The 20,640-nt window shown below is 53.1% G+C and overlaps 2 protein-coding genes across 6 annotated transcripts in view; one reads left to right on the forward strand and one right to left on the reverse strand.

Annotated features, from left to right (window-relative positions):
• The window catches only part of NUMA1 (nuclear mitotic apparatus protein 1), a 64,879-nt gene extending 50,587 nt beyond the window's left edge, over nt 1–14,292 (forward strand). For 4 of the 5 annotated variants that reach the window (XM_006918698.3, XM_015594723.2, XM_025051588.1 and 1 more), the window contains exons 13-26: nt 801–923; nt 1,078–4,470; nt 4,939–4,980; nt 6,424–6,492; nt 7,887–7,997; nt 8,076–8,294; nt 8,414–8,571; nt 9,785–10,031; nt 10,953–11,181; nt 11,825–11,961; nt 12,347–12,520; nt 12,750–12,866; nt 12,958–13,173; nt 13,559–14,292. In XM_006918698.3, coding sequence (XP_006918760.1) covers nt 801–923; nt 1,078–4,470; nt 4,939–4,980; nt 6,424–6,492; nt 7,887–7,997; nt 8,076–8,294; nt 8,414–8,571; nt 9,785–10,031; nt 10,953–11,181; nt 11,825–11,961; nt 12,347–12,520; nt 12,750–12,866; nt 12,958–13,173; nt 13,559–13,570 — 5,247 coding nt within the window. In that variant the 3' untranslated portion in view covers nt 13,571–14,292. The remainder of the gene's footprint in view (nt 1–800; nt 924–1,077; nt 4,471–4,938; nt 4,981–6,423; nt 6,493–7,886; nt 7,998–8,075; nt 8,295–8,413; nt 8,572–9,784; nt 10,032–10,952; nt 11,182–11,824; nt 11,962–12,346; nt 12,521–12,749; nt 12,867–12,957; nt 13,174–13,558) is intronic. The other variant, XM_025051589.1, reaches the window with a different exon arrangement.
• Nucleotides 14,293–16,658: 2,366 nt separating this feature from the next.
• The window catches only part of LOC102892454, an 82,519-nt gene continuing 78,537 nt past the window's right edge, over nt 16,659–20,640 (reverse strand). Inside the window, 6 exon segments of the mRNA XM_015594724.2 lie at nt 16,659–17,103; nt 17,105–17,143; nt 17,388–17,535; nt 17,616–17,739; nt 18,413–18,619; nt 18,958–19,042. Coding sequence (XP_015450210.1) covers nt 17,035–17,103; nt 17,105–17,143; nt 17,388–17,535; nt 17,616–17,739; nt 18,413–18,619; nt 18,958–19,042 — 672 coding nt within the window. The 3' untranslated portion in view covers nt 16,659–17,034.

Here is a 20,640-nt window from a genome sequence, read left to right on the forward strand (position 1 = left end):
CATAATGGAAAGATTGTGGACTTAAGCCATTCGAATCCTGTCTTTGCTATTTACAAGGTGTGGATCCTGGACAAGTTACTTGATTTTCTCTAAGCATCCTTTCCCAAAAATGAGAGGAAAAAATCCGAGGAGCTGCCTCAGCAACATTGTTAGGATAACGACACATAGAAAGCTTTTTAACACATTGTGTGATGCAAAGTAAGCTCTCAGTGAAATAGTTGCTGTTACTATTATTGCTGTTATTAGGAACTTAGCTTTGCCACTTATTAACCTTGTAGCTCTGGGTCAGTGCACTCAATATCTGACCTTCAGATTCTTGCTTTGTAAAAGAGGGATAGTAACAACCCTCCCTAATCTGTTGTGTGGATTAGAAGTTCAGAGAAGCACCCAGCACAGTGAACAGTGAGGGAAGATGGGGTGGGGCAGGGGGTTGGTGCTGTGGCTGCTGCTGCTGCCCAGAGAGGCAGGGGATGTTTTTAAGCAGGGTGGGTGTTTGGATAATCTGGAAGCCAAGACTTCTTTGAGGAAGGGTATGCATACAGTAAGGAAACTTGAAGGAATGCACAGGAGCAGAAGAAATTAGCAGACCACATGACTTAATCCTGGAACTAGGGCTAGAAAGTTAGGTCCCTCATGATCCTAGATCCATGGATTCTGAGACTTCTTTCTTGGTCAGGGCAAAAGGTGATCTTGGTAACAAGGTGCTAGGGTCCCATATTTTGTTGACAGTCATGAGGGCTTGTGGGGTCATTCAGTGCCTGTTCCACCTCTGTTCACATAAGCCTCTTGTTTACTCCCAGAAATGCCTTGAAGAGAAGAATGAAATCCTTCAGGGAAAACTTTCACAGCTGGAAGAACATTTGGCCCGGCTGCGGGAGAACCCACCCCAGGAGAAGGGCGAGGTGCTGGGTGACGTCTTGCAGGTAGGAATGCACAGGAGCAGCCACAAGACCTGTGTGCTGGGGTTGGTGCGGGCCCATGTTCAGCATGTTCAGGTTTCTGGCAGTCCTCAGTTCTCAGAGGGGCCCTGGTCACTGAGGAGTCATGCTGATCCCCATTTGTCTCTCGTCCCACCAGCTAGAAACCCTGAAGCAAGAGGCAGCCACTCTTGCTGCTGACAACACTCAGCTCCAAGCAAGGGTGGAGGCGCTGGAGACCGAGAGGGGCCAACGGGAAGCCAAGATCCTTGCTGAGCGAGGCCACTTTGAAGAGGAAAAGCAGCAGCTGGCTGGCTTGATTGCCGAGTTGGAGAGCTCCCTGTCCAGCGTCAGTCAGGCCAAAGAAGAGCTGGAGCAGGCCTCCCAGGCTCAGGGGGCCCAGTTGTCTGCCCAGGTGACCACACTGACCTCTGAGCTCACAACCCTAAATGCCACTCTCCAGCAGCAGGATCAAGAACTGGCTGACCTGAAGCAGCAAGCCAGAAAGGAGCAGGCCCAGCTAGCACAGACCCTCCAGCAGCAAGAACAGGCCTCTCAGGGCCTCCGCCACCAGGTGGAGCAGCTGAGCAGCAGCCTGAAGCAGAAGGAGCAACAGTTGGAGGAGGCCACCAAGGAGCAAGAGGCCACCAGGCGAGACCATGCCCAACAACTGGCCACTGCTGCTGAGGAGCGGGAGGCATCCTTAAGGGAGAGGGATTCGGCCCTTCAGCGGCTGGAGGCATTGGAGAAGGAGAAGGCTGCCAAGCTTGAGGTCTTGCAGCAGCAACTTCAGGCTGCTAATGAAGCCCGGGACAGTGCCCAGACCTCAGTGACACAGGCCCAGCGGGAGAAGGCAGAGCTGAACCAAAAGGTGGAGGAATTCCATGCCCGTGTTGAGGCAGCCCACCAGGAGCAGTGTGAGACCCAGGCCCAGGTGGCAGAGCTAAAGGCCCAGCTGAGGTCTGAGCAGCAAAAAGCAACCGAGAGAGAAAGGGTGGCCCAGGAGAAGGGTCAGCTCCAGGAGCAAGTCCGGACCCTTGAAGAGTCCTTGAAGATGACCAAAGGCAGCCTTGAAGAGGAGAAGCGCAGGGCCGCAGACGCCCTGGAAGAGCAGCAGCGTTGTATCTCTAAGCTAGAGGCAGAGACCCGGAGCCTGGTGGAGCAGCGTAAACAGGAACGGAAGGAGCTGGAAGAAGAGAAGGCTGGGCGCAAGGGGCTGGAGACCCGAGTTCAGCAGCTTGGGGAGGCCCATAAGATTGAGACGGAAGCCCTGCGGCGGGAGCTGGCAGAGTCCATAGCCTCCCAGCGTGAGGCTGAGAGTGAGTGTGAGCAGCTTGCCAAGGAGGTGGCTACCTGGCGTGAGCGGTATGAGGATAGCCAGCAAGAAGAGGCCCAGTATGGCGCCATGTTTCAGGAACAGCTGATGACCCTGAAGGAGGAATGTGAGAAGGCCCGCCAGGAGCTGCAGGAGGCAAAGGAGAAGATGGCAGGGATAGAGGCCCACAGTGAGCTCCAGATAGGTCGGCAGCAGAGTGAGCTAGCCCAGCTCCATGCCAGCCTGGCCAGAGCCCACCAGCAGGTCCAGGAGAAGGAGGTCAGGGCCCAGAAGCTTGCAGATGACCTCTCCACTTTGCAGGAGAAGATGGCTGCCACAAGCAAAGAGGTTGCCCGCCTGGAAACCTTGGTGCGCAAAGCAGGTGAGCAGCAGGAACCAGCCTCCCAGGAGCTACTCAAGGATCCCCCGAGGGCAGGAGACAGAGAGTCCGAGTGGTTGGAAGAACAGCAGGGACGCCAGTTCTGCAGCACGCAGGCTGCACTACAGGCTATGGAGCGTGAGGCAGAGCAAATGGGCAGTGAGCTGGAGAGGCTGCGGGCTGCACTGATGGAGAGCCAGGGACAGCAGCAGGAGGAGCGTGGGCAGCAGGAGCGGGAGGTTGCGCGGCTGACCCAGGAGCGGGGCCGAGCCCAAGCCGATCTTGCCCTGGAGAAGGCTGCCAAGGCAGAGCTTGAGATGCGTCTGCAGAATGCCCTCAATGAGCAGCGTGTGGAGTTTGCTACCCTGCAAGAGGCACTGGCTCATGCCTTGATGGAAAAGGAAGGGAAGGACCAGGAGTTGGCCAAGCTTCGTGGGCAGGAGGCAGCCCAGAGAACAGAGCTGAGGGAACTTCAAGAAACTGTGGAACAACTGAAGAAACAGCTGGCCAAGAAAGAGGAGCACCAGCAGTCTCTAGGGATGGCTAGTGAAGATGCTTCTGGGTCAGCAGCCCAGCCTGAGGCTACTGGAAAGACCCAGCAAAGAGGCCCCGAGCTGGAGGCTCTGCGGGCACAGGTGAGCAAGCTGGAGCAGCAGTGCCGTGAGCATCAGGAGAAGGCCTCCAGCCTGGAGCGCAGCCTGGAGTCTGAGCACACCTCCCAGACTGAGCGGGCTGCTGCTCTGGAGACTTTGCGGGGCCAGTTAGAGGAGAAGGCCCAGGAGCTGAGGCACAGTCAGGACACCTTAGCTTCAGCGCAGAGGGAGTTGGCCACCCTCCGTGCCAAGGCCCAAGACCATAGCAAGGCTGAGGATGAGTGGAAGGCCCAGGTGGCCCGGGGCCAGCAGGAAGCAGAGAGAAAAAACAGCCTCATCAGCAGCTTGGAGGAGGAGGTATCCATCCTGAACCGCCAGGTCCTGGAGAAGGAGGGTGAGAGCAAGGAGTTGAAACGGCTGGTTATAGCAGAGTCGGAGAAGAGCCAGAAGCTGGAGGAGAGGCTGCGCCTTCTCCAGGCAGAGACAGCCAGCAATAGCGCCAGAGCTGCAGAACGCAGCTCGGCTCTGCGGGAGGAGGTCCAGACCCTCCGGGAGGAGGCAGAGAAACAGCGGGTAGCTTCAGAGAGCCTGCGGCAGGAGCTGGCCTCTCAGGCAGAGCGAGCAGAGGAGCTGGGACAAGAATTAAAGGCATGGCAGGAAAAGTTCTTCCAGAAGGAGCAAGCCCTCTCTGCCCTGCAGCTGGAGCACACCAGCACACAGGCCCTGGTGAGTGAGCTGCTGCCCGTTAAGCACCTGTGCCAACAGCTGCAGGCCGAGCAGGCAGCTGCTGAGAAACGCCATCGTGAGGAGCTGGAGCAAAGCAAGCAGGCAGCTGGCGGGCTGAGGGCAGAGCTAATGCGGGCCCAGAGGGAGCTTGGGGAGCTGATGCCCCTACGGCAGAAGGTGGCAGAGCAAGAACGAGCAGCCCAGCAGCTGCGGGCAGAGAAGGCCAGCTATGCAGAGCAGCTGAGCATGCTGAAGAAGGCTCATGGCCTGCTGGCAGAGGAGAACCGGGGGCTAGGCGAGAGGGCCAACCTCGGCCGGCAGTTTCTGGAAGTGGAGCTGGACCAGGCCCGGGAAAAGTATGACCAAGAGCTGGCAACTGTGCGTGCTGACGCTGAGGCCCGTCTGACTGAGATGCAGCGGGAAGCACAAAGCATTGCCCAAGAGCTGGAGGTGATGACTGCCAAGTACGAGGGTGCCAAGGTCAAGGTTCTGGAGGAGAGACAGCGGTTCCAGGAAGAGAGGCAGAAACTCACTGCCCAGGTATGGCGCGCAGCTCAACCATACCTCTAGAGATTGGACCTAAGAGAGAGGGGACATTGCTCCCTCTGCATTCCAGGGCCCCTGGCTCCCACATTATTGCAGAGTGTTTTGTTTCCCTTCACTCACTGGGTGACAGAGGAGGAGAGGTAGCTGGTACAGTCCAAGTCTGTTGCCTCTATTATCCTAAAGAAAATCAGTAGCCTCCCCTCCCCTGAAGGCTCCATACTTGGAGAATCAAACTGTGAAGGCCATCAGCCCATTCTGGAGGCACACTGTAAGGCACACCTGCAGTGGAGGCCCTAAGAGCCACTGGGGACTAGAATGAACCAAACTGGCAATTTAAAAATTACTAGAAGTCTGTTTCCTTGGGGGGAAGTATCAGAGTCTCAGTGAGGTCAGGCTGGCAGCAGGACCAGGGCCTCTTTGGCCCCCATCTCACTGTCTCCATTGCTCCTCCCCCATGCACAGGTGGAACAGCTAGAGGTATTTCAGAGAGAACAAACTAAGCAGGTAATGCCTGGGGTTCTTGCTAAATGCTGGCTGCTTAAGCGGTGACCAGTCTTGGTGTATGACCCCAGCTGCAGCTTGCCTCCGCCACCTCCTGTTGTGAACTGTTTGTGAAGGGGGAAGGGTGAAGCCGTGGAATCCAGGCCCAGGCTGCCCTGGAGTGCAGTGTGCCGGGCCCTCTCTCAGGCCTCATTCCACCCATCCCAGGTCGGCCCCTCCACCCTTCTGCACTATCTCTCATCTGCCTGTCAGGGACAAGGGGGTAGGGTAGGCTTCATCTCTCCTATATATGAACCAGTGACTGACAACCCTTAGGATTCCCAGTTCTCTAAGTCCTTTTCCAAGTCTAGGTACTCAGTGAAGAGGACTAACAGAGTGACTATGGGCCTTGTTTAACACAGCCCCCTCCTTTCCTGCAGAAGCCATAAAAGCGATAAGCAAGGCAGCCCTCACAGGTTAGAGATGGTTGTGAACTTGGGATGCCTGCCCATCACCGTCTGGGCCTTAACCCTGAGCACGAAATAGATGTCTAGGAGCAGGAGGGGCCTCCACCAGACAGAGGAGTGGCATGGGCTGGCTGCCCTGCTCTCACAAGGCTCTCTCTGTGCTGCCCTAGACGTCAAGCCTGTTGAGCTGGTATTTAGTGGGAGTGCCCTTTCTCTGCCAGACTGCCTACCCAGTCACCTCACGTGTGCTGGAGAATTGGGCCTTCCTTTCCTCCTATCACCTTTCTTCCCAAGGAGACCAGGATGATGGAGATAGTCAAACCAAATACAAACAGTTAGCAATAGAGCCTTTCCTGATTATGCTTGAGCTCCTGGAATGCCTGGGGGAACCAGGAGTGCTTGTGGCTGTGTTGGTCCCTCTCATCACCCCTTGTTCCTCTGTGGGAGTTGGGTGGGCTTGGACATGTGCTGCCCCTGCTCTGATCTGCCATGCTAACCACTCTGCTAGCGCCAGCCCTAACAGCCTGTGGCCATTGGGAAAAGGTATGATTACCTGTGGGCTTTTGCTTTGTTGGTTTCTGGGAGGAGGATTGGGTATTGAATGAGTATTCTGCTAGAGTTTAGAGGCGAGGTCCCTGTTCTTGTCCCTAACCCGGAAAGGTTGGGGCTGGGCAAGGTGGCAGCAGTAGGGTGGTGGTGTTTCAGCTTTCCAGAATCAGTTCTGCTGAATCTGGCAGCTGCAGGCCTCTGTCCCTCCAAGCTGGGGGTAGAGGCGAGCATGGGCAGGTGGCTCTGACAACACCTGTGTGTTGGGTCCCTCACTCAGGTCCTGCCAACTAAACTGGGCAGCAGAGTGTTTCCTAATTGGAGGCCAGAGAAAGGACCCGAATTTCTTTTTCTAGGAATACTGGGGGGCACTGGTCTGGGGAAACCCCATAATTTGCCTGGACATCCAGGGGAAGGCCTTCTGAGTATTCTCTTCTTCCCTCCCCTGCCCCAGGTAGAAGAACTGAGTAAGAAACTAGCTGACCATGACCAAGCCAGCAAGGTGCAGCAGCAGAAGCTTAAGGTGGGACAGATGGGGGAGGGAAGGTGTTCTATAAGCCCTCGGACTGTGGTGGGTGTGGGGGCAGGGGAGGGGCACACTGGGGCTTGGCAGCCTTAGGAGGCCTGCCTGTGGCTCAGGGGCCTCCTGCATGTGCCTCCTGGGAGCTCTGAAGGGAAGACTGGAGTGGCCTCCATCCCTCAAACCTTTGCTGTTTACTGTAGTAGCTACTAGCCATATGTGGTTAAATTTAAATTATAATTAAATTAAAAATTCAGTTCCTTTGTCACACTAGCCACATTCCCCTGCTCAGTAACTGTGTGTGGCTAGTGGCTGCCATATTGGACAGGGCAGATACAGAATATTACCATCATTGCAGGAAGTCCTGCTGGATGGTGCTGGTCTAGACAAGTCTAGCCTTAAGGAGTGAGAGTGTCAATGACACGTAATGTTATAATACAATTTAATATTTTTAATGTTTTCAATGAAGTCACCTTCTTGGGTTAATATTTGCTTTCTTGCAGTCTCGGTTTCACAACCTTTAGTTGGGGGGCAAAGGAACTGGGCATCAGTGGCCCTGGGACTCATTAAAGCCCTTTTGGGTCGCAAGAATTGGTGGGAGCTCAGAGCTTCATTTGCCCAGCTCACTTCCAGGTGTTCCATACCATGTCACCATTAGGTGATAAAAAGGTGCTTGTTATACTCCTTTTGGGGGCCTTCCTGGTACTCGGTGTTATATAGAAGAGGTACAGCTGGATGATCCTGTGCTGTATCTGGTACAGACTAAGCAGTTGCTGGCACTGTGAGTGGACAGAGAACCTGACACAAGGAATCTGTGGTCTGGAGAGGAGACAGTGCCAGTGTCATAAGTGAGCCCACACAGGCTTTGGAGTCAGGTGGACCAAGGTTCAAATCTTACTTTGTTTAGTCATTATAACCTTGGTCAATTTGCTTAAATCTCTGAGCTCAATTTTTTCATCTCTGGTGGAGATAAAGTTACTTCCCAGAGTGGCTCTGGGGAGAAATGAGTTCACATATCCTGAGAACTCACATCACAAGTGCTTATCTCTGTGTTCTGCAGCAAGGTGTTCCCTGAGGATCAGTTCCCTTCCTCCCTGGGGAGGCTGACTATGTACTCTTGGAGAGAGAATGAGACAGTTTGTGCCTGGTCTCAAAGAAGGGCCAGAACTCTTCCAGAAATGACATTAGCTGGACAGGGAAAGCTGCTGCAGACCTTGGAGTGTGTGATGTTTCAGTAGGCTTGAGTTGGGAGGGGGAGTACAAGGATTTTTCCACTTCCTGAGTGAATTTGCAGGAATTTGAAAACACCATGGAGCTCAAGAGGCTAGGGCAAAGCAGTGGATTTGGGTGGAGCCACCAGACCAGCCGTCCCCATCAGCCTTCCTCATGCTTTTCAGGCCCAGGGCGGTGAGAGCCAGCAAGAGGCCCAACGCCTCCAGGCCCAGCTGAGTGAGCTGCAGGCCCAGCTGAGCCAGAAGGAGCAGGCAGCTGAGCACTACAAGCTGCAGGTGAGGAGCCCAGCCCCAGGCCACTCTGCCCTCCCTCGTGCCCTCCCCCACCGCCACCCACCCCATCTGCCCACACAGATGGAGAAAGCCAAGACCCATTATGATGCCAAGAAGCAGCAGAACCAAGAACTTCAGGAGCAGCTGCGGAGCCTGGAGCAGTTGCAGAAGGAAAACAAGGAGCTGAGGACTGAAGCCGAACGGCTGGGCCGTGAACTGCAGCAGGCCGGGTTGAAGACCAAGGAGACTGAACAGACCTGCCGCCACCTTACTGCCCAGGTGCGAAGCCTGGAGGCACAGGTAAGTATCTGACTGAGCAGACTCCCTTATCTCTGTTATAATGGACCCATGCACCCTCCTCTCCTAAGCCATCCCTGCTTTAGCCTTCTCTTCACTCTCCCTGGTCCTCTGCTTCCCAGGTCGCCCACGCCGACCAGCAGCTTCGAGACCTAGGCAAGTTCCAGGTGGCAACTGATGCCTTAAAGAGCCGGGAGCCCCAGGCCAAACCTCAGCTGGATTTGAGTATTGACAGCCTGGATCTGAGCTGTGAGGAGGGGACCCCACTCACTATCACCAGGTCAGGAGGCACCCTTCTTCCCTCAGTCTATTGTACATTGAGAGCCTACTGTTTACCAGGCTGTATCTTGGGCACTGGGGCTGTGAGGTAAATAAGATGTCCCTCTGGAAGTGTATTCTTAGAGGAGAATAAAGGAAAAGTATTACAGGTGTTAATGTTAGATGTTTGTGTAGGGCACAGTGGGATCAAAATAAATGAGTGGTCAGAAAAGGCTTCATGGGTGCTGTCACTCCTGAATCTTGAAAGGAGCTGTAGGTATGATGTGTGCCTAGTGGACAGAGCAGTGAGAGCAAAGGCTGAGAAAGAGCCTTGCTGGGCTGGAAAGTGAGGTTGGGAGGGCCGCCTGGACTCGCCACTGAAGAAGGCTGGCATTTAGACTTGATCCTAAAGGCATTGAGGGACCTCTGAAGGGCTTGAAATTGAGTACATGATCAGATTTACATCTTAGAAAGCTTATCCTTATAGCCAGTGTAGAAGCTGAGACGAGAAACAAATTTTTATTAAATAAATACTTATGTGCCAGATACTGCTATAGACATTTGAAAAATATTAATTCATTTAACATGAAATTGGGGCATAAAAGCAAAGTCCCTTGCCCAAGGTTCCACAGTGGCAGAGCTGGGCTTGAACCTGGGCGGCCTGGCTCAAGTCTTTGCTTGTCACCATTCTGGTGCCTCTCTGATGCTGTTGTCACTCTAGGTGATAGGAGATGAGGCAATCAGGGTAGGATGTGGGAGTGGAGTGGGGTGTGGTTAGACTTGCTGATTGGGTTTGGCAGGAGAGGGAAGACTAGGATCCTGCCAATGTTTGGCTGGGTGACCAGGTGGAGGCTGCTCCCATTCGCTGAAATAGGAATTAGGAGTAGGAACGGATGGGCTAAGTTTGGGACATGTCCATTGTGGAAATAGCTGTAGGTATCCTGGGCAGATATCTGGGCCGTGGATACATGGGTCTGGAGAGGAGGGTCTGGGCTAAGGCAGAGGCCTGGGAGTTTAAGGGTGTAGATGCACTGACCCCAAGCGTCAAGAGCGGACTGAAGGGAAAGCCCAGGTCAAGGGCTTTCCTTGGTACCTCTGAATAATCAGAGCGAGAATGGGGTGCTTGACCTGGTCTGCTTGTAATACATGTAGGAAATGGTGACTCTGGAGCAAAGGGATGGACAGAATGCCTTCTAGCCCCAAAAGTGGCACCTCAGTAAGTTTCTTTTCTACAGCAAGCTGCCTCGTACCCAGCCAGATGGCACCAGCATTCCTGGAGAGCCAGCCTCACCCATCTCCCAGCGCCTGCCCCCCAAGGTGGAATCCCTGGAGAGTCTCTACTTTACCCCCATTCCTTCTCGGGTTCAGGCCCCCCTGGAGAGCAGCCTAGACTCCCTGGGGGATGTCTTCCTGGACTCAGGCCGGAAGACTCGCTCTGCTCGTCGGCGTACTACGCAAATCATCAACATCACCATGACCAAGGTCAGGCTGCTGGGAGTGGGGCTGCAGGAAAGTAATGCTCACATCCTCTCAGGGCATCTTTCCATTGGGTCTTCAAAACAGCCTCAAAAGGAAGCCAGGGCTGACCAGCCCTTATCTTACAGAAGGGAAATCTGAGACTCTGAGAAGGATCTTAGACCTCTTTTGTAGAAAGGGGCAGAGCTGGAATTGGATGCCTATCTACTGAACATAAGGCTGGTGTCCTCTCCATGTGTAGCACTGACCCTGTACAGACTGAAGGGAGAGAATATGGAGAAGTTGCAGCCCAGCCTGTGCCTCTCAGTACCGCCCCCTGGGTAGCTAAGATGTTGTGGTCACCCACCGGGCTGTCCTTGTTTCCATATCTTGAGGTTAGGGGGCAGAGGAGAGGTGCCTTTAGTGCAACAGGGGGCTCCTCTGTGCAAGGTGCCCTGTTACCAAGAAGCTGGAAAAGTTCTAAAAGATAGGGCCCTGGCAAGGTTGGAAGGCTCCAGCTGTTCTACATGCTGGGTCTGTGAGGAGTCTGGGGCAGGGACGATGGAGGCTGTGTGATGAATGTGACTAGCTCAGGAGACATGAGTTCCAGCCCTGGCTCTCCCCCTTCCTAGCTGTGTGACCTTTGGGCCAGCCACTTCCTTTCTTTGAACCTCACTTCTAAAATGGTCTGATACACTCTGCCTTTGCTTCCTCAAAGCACTTTTTAATAGACTCCATGGAAAACAGGTAGAAGAGAGTCCTGATAGCCTCAGCACCTTGTGCCAGATTCTGGTAACGAGGCCCATTTCTCGCAGACGTCCAACTAGGGAACCCCGCAAAGCAGTGTGGGAACACATGGAGCTGTGCTGTGGGCTCTGAGGAACTTTAGGAGGAGGGTATCAGCGTGCCTCACTCTACCCACCACAACAGATTCATCCTCTCTTTCAGAAGCCAGATGTGGAGGAGCCAGACAGTGCCAACTCATCCTTCTATAGCACGCAGTCTGCCCCTGCTTCCCAGGCTGGCCCAAGAGCCACCTCCTCTACTCAGTCTCTAGCCCGCCTGGGCTCTCCGGACGATGGCAACTCGGCTCTGCTCAGCCTGCCTGGCTACCGGCCTACCACTCGCAGCTCTGCTCGCCGCTCCCAGGCCAGGGTGTCCAGTGGGGCCCCTCCAGGTGAGGACTGTTCCCTAACCCTGTCCCTACCCAAAGATTAGACTGAAAGCGGATTCTGGCATAGGGAAACGACAAGCTTTTAAAAACCCAAAACTAGCTTCCTGGCTGCCTTGCCTGTCCAGCAAAGGGGCTATGCTGGGCAATCAGGCTGCTGTTAATCTCAGCCAGTGTGAACTGGAAATTCTCAGACAGGGGGCCTGGGATTCTCAGCACAATAGTGACGCTCAGAGGCCCTTCTCAGATGGTGATGGGTTGCCAGAGGGCCAGGCTGGCTAGTGGTCTAATGGCTAGTGGTCTATCCTCAGATTCTTGGAGGCTCTTGCTTTCAGGGACTCCCTGGGTATCCTGGCCCTCGAGTAGCTTTTCTTGGTGTCACAGCTTCTGCATATGACTTCTTTTGACCTCCCAAGGGAGTGAGCCAGCTGCCGTGGTAGAAATGGTCTGAGCACTGCTGCTGTTTCTGCAGCTCCGAGCAGAGCAGGACTCTGGGCTACTATAACGGCTTCAGGTCCACTATAGGTGGACAGGAGTGGTGGCAACAAAAGCTGGCGAGATGCCACGGCCTGTGGGCAACCAGCTGCCTCCACCCTCATTCTTCCTGACCTTCCATTTCCACTTGTTCCAACTTCCCTGCCCTCCCCAGGAAGGAACAGCTTCTATATGGGCACTTGCCAGGACGAGCCCGAGCAGCTGGATGACTGGAACCGCATTGCAGAGTTGCAGCAGCGCAACCGAGTCTGCCCGCCGCACCTGAAGACCTGCTATCCCCTGGAGTCCAGGGTGAGCTCTGGGGTCACCTGCATAGGACCTGCCCACGCTGGCTTACCTTTTCCTCCCTTGGCATTCCATCCTAGTGCCACCTGCTGACCTAGCCTGAGTACTAGTGCCCTGGGTCTCTGGCCTCCAGGAAGGTGAGGTGACTGTATATTTCCAGTGGAACAGAAAGCAGGGAGGGAGTTAAGGGACGAAGTCACTGTGGGTAGGCAAGAGCTTGGAGAGGTCTGCTTGGGACTACTCTGCTCTGGCCTTTGTGTAGGGTGTAGGCAGAGAAAGCAACAGGGCAGGAGTCCTTTTGCAATAGGAAGGCTCCAGCTGTTCCACTTGCTGGGTCTGTGAGAGTCTGGGGCAGTACTGCTCCAGCTCCAAACACTTGTACCCCATGCAGCCTTCTCTGAGCCTGGCTACCATCACAGATGAGGAGATGAAAACCGGTGACCCCCAGGAGACCCTGCGCCGAGCCAGCATGCAGCCAACCCAGATAGCTGAGGGTGCTGGCATCACCACCCGGCAGCGCAAACGGGTCTCCTTAGAGCCCCACCAGGGCCCTGGCACCCCTGAGGTAGGTGACATTGGCTTCTGTGTTTTGTTCTGACAGCCTGCCCAGGTCAGGCTCAGCTCACCAAGTTTGAAAAGTGGACTAAAGGGTAGGCTGCTGGCTCGGAGGTGGGGTAGGGAGTGGGAATGGTGCTTCTGGCTGGACAGGCTGACGTATGAGGTCCACTCAGACACCTGGCTTTGGATGTGAAATCCTCTTGCCGCTGTCTGCCTAAGTGTCCTCTTCCCCATAGTCTAAGAAGCCCACCAGTTGTTTCCCACGTCCCATGACTCCCCGGGACCGACATGAAGGGCGCAAACAGAGCACTGTGGAGGCCCAGAAGAAAGCAGCACCACCTGCTGTTAAACAGGTGAGTCAGGGGTTGAAGGGAGACACTACAGCAGCAGGTTGGCCTGGGAAGGCAGCGACAGAGTACCCAGGTTGACCGCCCCTCCCCACAGGCTGACCGCCGCCAGTCCATGGCCTTCAGCATCCTCAACACGCCCAAGAAGCTCGGGAATAGCCTTCTGCGGAGGGGGACCTCAAAGAAAGCCCTGTCCAAGGCCTCCCCCAACACCCGCAGTGGAACCCGTCGCTCTCCTCGCATCGCCACGACCACAGCCAGTGCTGCCACTGCTGCCGCCATCGCTGCTGCCACCCCTCGGGCCAAGGGCAAGGTGGGGGCACTGATAGGGAACGGGGAGGGTTCAACACCCAGGAAACCTGGTGGAAGCCTGGGCACTGCCCCTGACCACCCATGGGACAGCCTCCAAGGCAGGGCAGAGCTAGGCTGCCAGAGGTTGGGGGCTAAGAGCAGGCGCTGCCCATCTTGGTTGGATGCTCAGTATTGAGGAGAGGAGACAATGACATTCCTAGTGAGAATGCCCAGAGCTGCTTAAACACAGCACCTGGTGAGCTGAAGGCTGACCTGTCTAGGGCCACACCATTGAAGGGGTCCTCGTTAGGGTTGTGCCAGAGCAGGAAGAGGTCTTCCTGAGCCAGCTATTGCAGGCTGGCATCACAAGTGTCATCCAACCGAGTGACTATGTCTCTTTCTTTCAGGCAAAGCACTAAAGGGCCGGTACCAGTGAGTGGCCCCACCTGTGTCCCTGATGCTGACCTTGCCTGGTCTTCCTCCTCCTACTGTCCCTCTCAGTGCCTTCTCTCAGCTCCCAGGCCAATAGTGGCCAAACCCCTAGAGACAGTGATGCCTGCCCACACCTTGGCCTGGTACCTGGACCTTTACCAGAGCCTTTACTAGGTGAACAGGTGTGTCCTCAGAGTTGGCCTGGAGCCTGGACAGTCTGGGTCCTCTCCCTACCTTGCCTCCTGATGTTTTCACAGAGCAAAGTCAAGTCACTTCTCCATCACAACCAGATTTGAGGCTGGCTTTGAGTGGCTGGGTCATTGTGCCCAGCCAGTCCTGTCAGCCTCTGGATCTAGAAGGGACCATTGGAGGAGCAGACCCTGGTCCCTGCTGCTCCTGGTGGCTGGGCCTAACAGGGTCCCTTGCTCTTAAAAGTCCAGGACTGGGCGTTGACCTAGTGGGAGCACCCCACCCCCAGGTGCTCCCATCCACCCAAGGACCCAGTTGCCCAGAGGATGCTCTTTTCCAGGAACGATGGGCCCATGCAGAAGGGGGTGCCAGGGGACAGCCTTCAGTGGCAGCTCATCCACCACCTTCCCCAGAATTGTACTGGGGTGGGATTTGGAGTGATGGGAAGGTTTTTAAGGGCCAGGGATGGATCTTTTCTAAATGTTATTACTTGTAAATAAAGTCTATTTTTCTCCCTTGAGTGCTGAGTTGCCTTGATCTTTGTGGGACAAGAAAGGAAATCTGGGTTCTTTAGAGCATACCTTTGTTCCTGCCCAGACCACCTACCGCCTTTCAAACCCCTTCTCCTGGCCTTTCTGGGGCAAAAAGATCGTCTCACACTTCATTTCTGGCTTCTGCTCAGGGAGCATTATGGGCTGTCCTTGTCTAAGGGCCTGTGTCCCCTGGATCTTTGTCTTTAGTTTCCAAGTGGCAGTCCTCTTCCCACAGTCCCTCCTGGAATGGGCCAAATTCTGTGAGTAGAAGGATGGCCTAAATGACTGAGATGTCAGTATGCCTCCACTGAAAAATCATTTATGAATGTCCATTGTGGGCTCTGCTGGATATGACACAGATTCAGCTGTATGCAGATCAGAAGCAGCCTCTGACCCATCCCTTCCCTGGGACAATCCAGTCAAGGAAAAATATATAGGCACAGCTTAGAGACATTGCAGCTTTGATTCCAGACCACTGAAGTGAAGTGACTATCCCAGGAGTCCCATGATTTTGTTTCCCGGTGCATATAAAGTTATGTTTACACTATTCTGTAGTCAATTACATTTGCAACAGCATTATGTCTAAAAAATGTACACATTTTAAAAAATAAACCATTGCTAAAAAGTGCTAACCATCATCTAAGCCTTCAGCAAGTCGTAATCTTTTTGCTGGTGGAAGGTCTTGTTGGCTGCTGACAGATCAGGGTGTTGGTTGCTGAAGGCTGCGGTAGCTGTGGCAATTTCTCAAAAAAAAAGTTGGCTCTATTGACTCTTCCTTTCATGGACAATTTCTCTTTAGCATGCAGTGCTGTTTGATAGCATTTTACCCATAGAACTTCTTTTAAAATTGGAGTCGATCCTCTGAGACCTTGCTGCTGTTTTATCAACTAAGTTTGTGTGATATTCTAAAATCCTTTGTGGTCATTTCAACAATCTTTATCTTCACCAGGAATAGATTCCACCTCAAGAAACCACTTTTTTGGCTCATCCATAAGAAACAACTCATCTGTTTTATCAGGAAATTTCAGTTCAGTTATCTTCAGGCTCCACTTCTAATTCTAGTTCGCTTGCTATTTCCACCACATCTGCAGTTACTTCTTCCATTGATGTCCAAGTCATCCATGAGGGCTGGCTTCAACTTATTCCAAACCCATTAATGGTGACATTTTGAATCATGAATGTTCTTACTGGCATCTAGAATGGGGAATAAGTTTTTTACTTTGCCCAGATCCACCAGAGGAATCACTATTATATGGCAACTATAGCCTTATGAAATGTATTTCTTAATAAGATTCGAAAGTTGAAATTACTCCTAGATCCATGGGTTGCAAAATGGATGCTGGGTTAGCAGTTATGAAAAACAGTTATATGTCTTCATCAGAACTCTTGGGTGACCAGGTGCTTGTCAATGAGCAGCAAAATTTTGAATCTTTTTTTTCTGAGCAGTAGGTCCCAACAATGGGCTAAAAATACGCAGTAAGCCATGTTGTGAACAGATGTGCTATCATCCTGGCTTTGTTGTTCCATTTCTAGAGCACAGAGCACATTTAGCATAATTCTTAAGGGCCCTTGGATTTTCAAATGGTAAATGAGCATTGGTGCCAACTTAAAAGTCACCAGCTGCATTAGCCCCTAACAAGATGGTCAGCCTGTCCTTTGAAGCTTTGAAACCAGATGTTGACTTTTCTCTAGCTATAAGTCCTGGATGGCCTCTTCTTCCAATAGAAGGCTAGTTTGTCTACACTGAAAATCTAGTAAGGGTAGCCATCTTAACTTTCTTAGCTAGATTTTCTGCGTAACTTGTTGCAGATTTTCCATCAGTGCCTGCTGCTTTACCTTCCACTTCTATGTTATGGAGATGGTTTTTTTTTTACCTTAAATCTCATGAGCCAACTTCTGCTAGCTTCAAACTTTTCGTCTGCAGCTTCCTCACCTCTCTCAGCCTTTACAGAATTAAAGAGTTAGGGCCTTGCTCTGGATCAGGCTTTGGCATAAGGGAATGTCGTGGCCAGTTTCATCTATCCAGGCCACTAAAACTTTCTCCATATCAGCAATAAGGCTGTTTTGCTTTCTTGTCATTTGTGTGCTCCCTGGTGTAGCACTTTTAATTTCCTTCAGAAACTTTTCCTTTGCATTCACAACTTCGCTGTTTGGTGCAACAGGCCTAGCGTACGGCCTGGCCTGTCTCATGTCATGCCCTCCTCGTGTCGAAAGCTTAACCATTTCTAGCTTTTGATATAAAGTGAGAGATTCATGACTCTTCCTTTCACTAGAACACTTAGAGGCCACTGTAGGGTTATTAATTGGCCTAATTTCAATATTATCTCGAGGAAGAGAGATAAAGAATAGCTGGTTGGTGGAGCAGTCAGAACACACATTTATCAATTAAGTTCACCATCTTATATGGGCATAGCTCGTGGTGTCCCAAAACAATTACAACGGTAACATTAAAGATCGCTGATCACAGGTCACAACAAATATAATGATGAAAAAGTTTGAAATATTCTGAGAATTATCAAAATGTGACACATACAAAGTGAGCAAATGCTGTTGAAAAAATTGTGCCAATGAACTTAACACAGGGTTGCCACAAAACTTCAGTCTGTAAAAAATGCAATATCCGCGAAACACAATAAAGCAAAGCACAATAAAACGAGGTACGCCTGTACAAATTTAACATATAACCTTAAGGTGGTGCAGAGTGTGGCCTGAGCTGAGAGGGCCTGGACCTAAATGAAGAGGTGGCATTTCAACCAGGCTTCAGAGTCAAGATGGTGAGGCAGAGGGGACCCTCTGGAGGGCTTCTCGAGTAGTGGGCACAACTGTGCTCAGCTCAGCCTGAGGAAAGTGAAGGTAGACAAGGATCAGGGCCAAGGCAGGGAGGGACATATCCTGTCACTTCCTTCTAGGCCATGCTTCCTCTGCCTGAGTCCTAAATTCTTCTCAGTTTCCACCTCAGGCTTGGGGACATGGGAAGATGGTGGTCATTAAGGGAAACAGCTTTGAGAGGAGCCCACCCTCCCCTCCCTGCATTGGAGCAGAGTTCCTCCGGTCCCTGGAAACCTTTCCTTGGGTTCCTCACCAAGCACTGGGCCAGTACGACGTGACGCTGGACTGTGTGCTCGGGATCCGTGAAAACACAGGAGAAGTTGGTACTGCGTAGGGCGGGGCTCAGCTCCTCCAGCACCAAGGCCTTCCACAGCTGGGTGCTGGTGCCCCTGTGCTCCCGGCTGGCGCAGAGGAGGAAAGGCCGTGAGAGAAGCACAACAGGAGGCCTCCCTCCTGCTGGCCTCGCCACCACGCCACTCACCTGGTGCTGCCCTCCCACAGCCGGCCTGGGAGATGCTCGATGAAGGAACCATTGCCCAGCCAGTAGAGGATGCTGAAGTGGGGAAAGCGACTGCAGGCAGTGCAGGACAAGGTCAGCGTTCCATCTAGGGACACGTGTGGCTGTCAGCACTTCCGTAGAGCAGACCTCCCCTCTGCCATTTTGTGGCCTGCGCACCCTGCCCAGCTCCTTAGTCCCTACAACCCAGGAACCTGGAGTGCTGCTGGGCACACTACCCAGGTGAGAAAATCCATTAAAGGGGAGGAATGGCTGTCTACTAGGAGGCCCTGGGCTGAGCAAGAAGAATCTGAGGACAGGTCCTTGGCTCAGGTGATGACTTCTGAGCTTGTTTCTTCAGGATGACCTTTTTCAGTGTACAGCTCCGGTAACTCTGAGAGCCCCGGCCAAGGAGGCAGCATCAATAGGCCACTCTTCCTCTGAGGTGGCCGGAGGGCACGCAGGCTCTGGGAGGGGTTGGGCCTACGAGCACACTGCAGTCAAGGCTCTGGGAGTCCTCCGACCATTCCTTATGTCTGAATTCTCTGTCCCATTTAATAGGGAGCATCTTGGGAGCTGGAGCTTGCACCCGCTCAAGATGCTGGGTGGGAGAGGGAGAATGCTGAATGCTCAGCCAAGCTGACTTGGTGGGTGGTGGGCTATATGGCAGAAGGGGACAAGGATTATGTTCTGGAGTCAATCCCACCCTTGGACCCTCTGTGCCCAGAGCCTGCCCTCCCACCACTGTGCCCTCCTGGGCTTCCAACAGAATCGCTCCTTACTTAGTGGGATTTCCACTTCTGGCCAGGTCACCTCCAATGCTGGACATCGCTTAGCTGCTGGGAGCATTAAGGGCCAGGAGGGGCAGGAGTCCTTTGCGACCCCAGCTGAGGCAGTGGCAGCTGTGGTGGCCTGAGGTATAGGTGTGGCTCTGGCTGAGTGGAAGATGATGTGGACACACAGAAGCAGGACCCACAATGTGCTGGGGTCTGAGGAAAGGACAGTCACAGAGATCAGTAGCTGCTGGACCACTTGGGAATGCTCACCACCTAGGCTCAGGTCTTGCCTGGATATAGCTCTGCCCAGGGAATCAGAGAAGAAGGCCTCTCGGCCCCCCACCTCTTGGCCCTTTTTGAATGGAGCACAAGGAGACTGTGGAATGGAGCCAGAGCCACTGCATCTGGACAGAGGCTGAAAGCAACAGCACACAGTGGAGTGGAGTCACCTGGGGGCTAAGGCTTGGGGCAGCCATACTGCTCTATTCTGTTCTCAGACCCTAGCCCCCCATACACACACCCCAACCCCCACACATAGCCCCAAGACTCACCTGGTATCCAGTTCTGTCTCATGGTCACAATGTATGTGTCAGGAGTTGGCGTGCTGGCTCTATGTATGTGATGACTTCCTCTTCTCTGGCGGGAGGTGGGGGAGAATGATGAATAAATTACTTCATATCGCCTCAGAAGCGCGCCAACCGTAGGCATATATGTGGCTCTCTCCTTCCTGTGGACTCCACAGCCCCTCCCTAGGCCTGAACGTTTGGTGGACTTCCCAGCATTGCTATTTACTCTTTCGCGTTTGTCCTGCCCAGCATTGCCATTTACTGTCCCGTTTGTCCTGCCTATCTGTCCCAATCGACAACTCCTAGAAGACAGGCATCCAACAAAGGCTGGAGCGCTTCAGCACTTAGAAAGCTGGAGGATTGTCTAGAGGTAGCCTTTCCCCACCCAAGGTCTAATTACCATCAACACCTAGTTATAGTCCAACCAACCCCTTCATTATAGGGACTTACCTAGTCACAAAGGGAGACAAAGCTCTTCATTGTCAGAGCTGGTTCTGAGAAGGGCAGGATAAAGTGAAATTCTTCTGGGAAAACACTGGTCCCTTCCCCCATCTCACTTTCATTTTCGTTCTAGCCATGGAATCCAAAGTGAGTTCTCGGCCACTAATGGGGCACACGTACATGACAAGCATCTTGGCTCAGTCCTCGAGGTTTCTGCATACTGAGCCTCTTCTTGAGCCAAAGTTCACAGTGGCCAGGAACCATCCTATCTCTCAGGACCCCCTACTCTCCAGGTGGTGGTATACTGGGGGTCTTTAATCCACCCTTATCCTCACCCTCCTGGGGTCACAAAGGGTATGAACAAATGAGAAAGTCTCTCACAGATCAATTTTCCTGTTCCAGCAAAGGGTCAGGACTTTAAGTGTCCACCTTTGCTCTTCAGGGCCAAGGCTTCTGCTTCTATATGAGCAGGCCTCCTGTTTACTTCTTCACATCACATCCATGTTCAAGAGGACAACTCTCTTAGGCACTGGGGACCCCAAGTTGTTGGATCACTTTGACCATTTCATGCTCAAAGCCACATCAGCCCATCCACACCCTAATCTTTCCCAGGCTCCCCACTCCTGCCAAAACCACCAAGCCAAACACCCATCTATCACCACCACAAGCCCCTCGCTCATCTCATCCTAGCTCCCTGGTCAGAGCTACAGGCCCAGATTCACCAGGAAGCCTAGATTCCCTCTAGTTGACTCCCAAGAAGCCTGAAGAGCCCTGGTGTTCGGAATCCCTTCTCACAGCTCCACGGCTCAGTTCGCTGTATCTGACCGCGTGTGAGCCTCACTGTGGGAACTGTGCCGAGAGCACTTCCCGGCCTGTCTGGGAACCTCTTGGAGACAAAAACTTGGAACACGAGCTGGAGAGCTGGTTCTAAGAGAAGGCCTCAGCTTCTCACATGAGCCTAATGTGGGGGTTGGGGGGGACAAAAGTGAAAAGATGATCCCTGGACCCTTCAACCAGGCCCCATCCTCTCTCTAGGGAAAGGTGGGTAGCCAGCCCAACACTGGCTCCAGAACAACAGAGCTGTATATACATGCTAGTCTGGTCACTAATGAGACAAATGGAGCTGGGGCTGAGGCAGGGCCAAGACTAGGGTGAGGTGAATGAGGCACCAAGGATGCAAAACTGAAGGTGGCACTCACTGTCAGGATTGTGGAGGCAGAAAGAGCA

This window comes from Pteropus alecto, unplaced genomic scaffold, assembly GCF_000325575.1.
Source record: "Pteropus alecto unplaced genomic scaffold, ASM32557v1 scaffold468, whole genome shotgun sequence".
In the NCBI taxonomy this organism is placed as follows: Eukaryota; Metazoa; Chordata; class Mammalia; order Chiroptera; family Pteropodidae; genus Pteropus; species Pteropus alecto.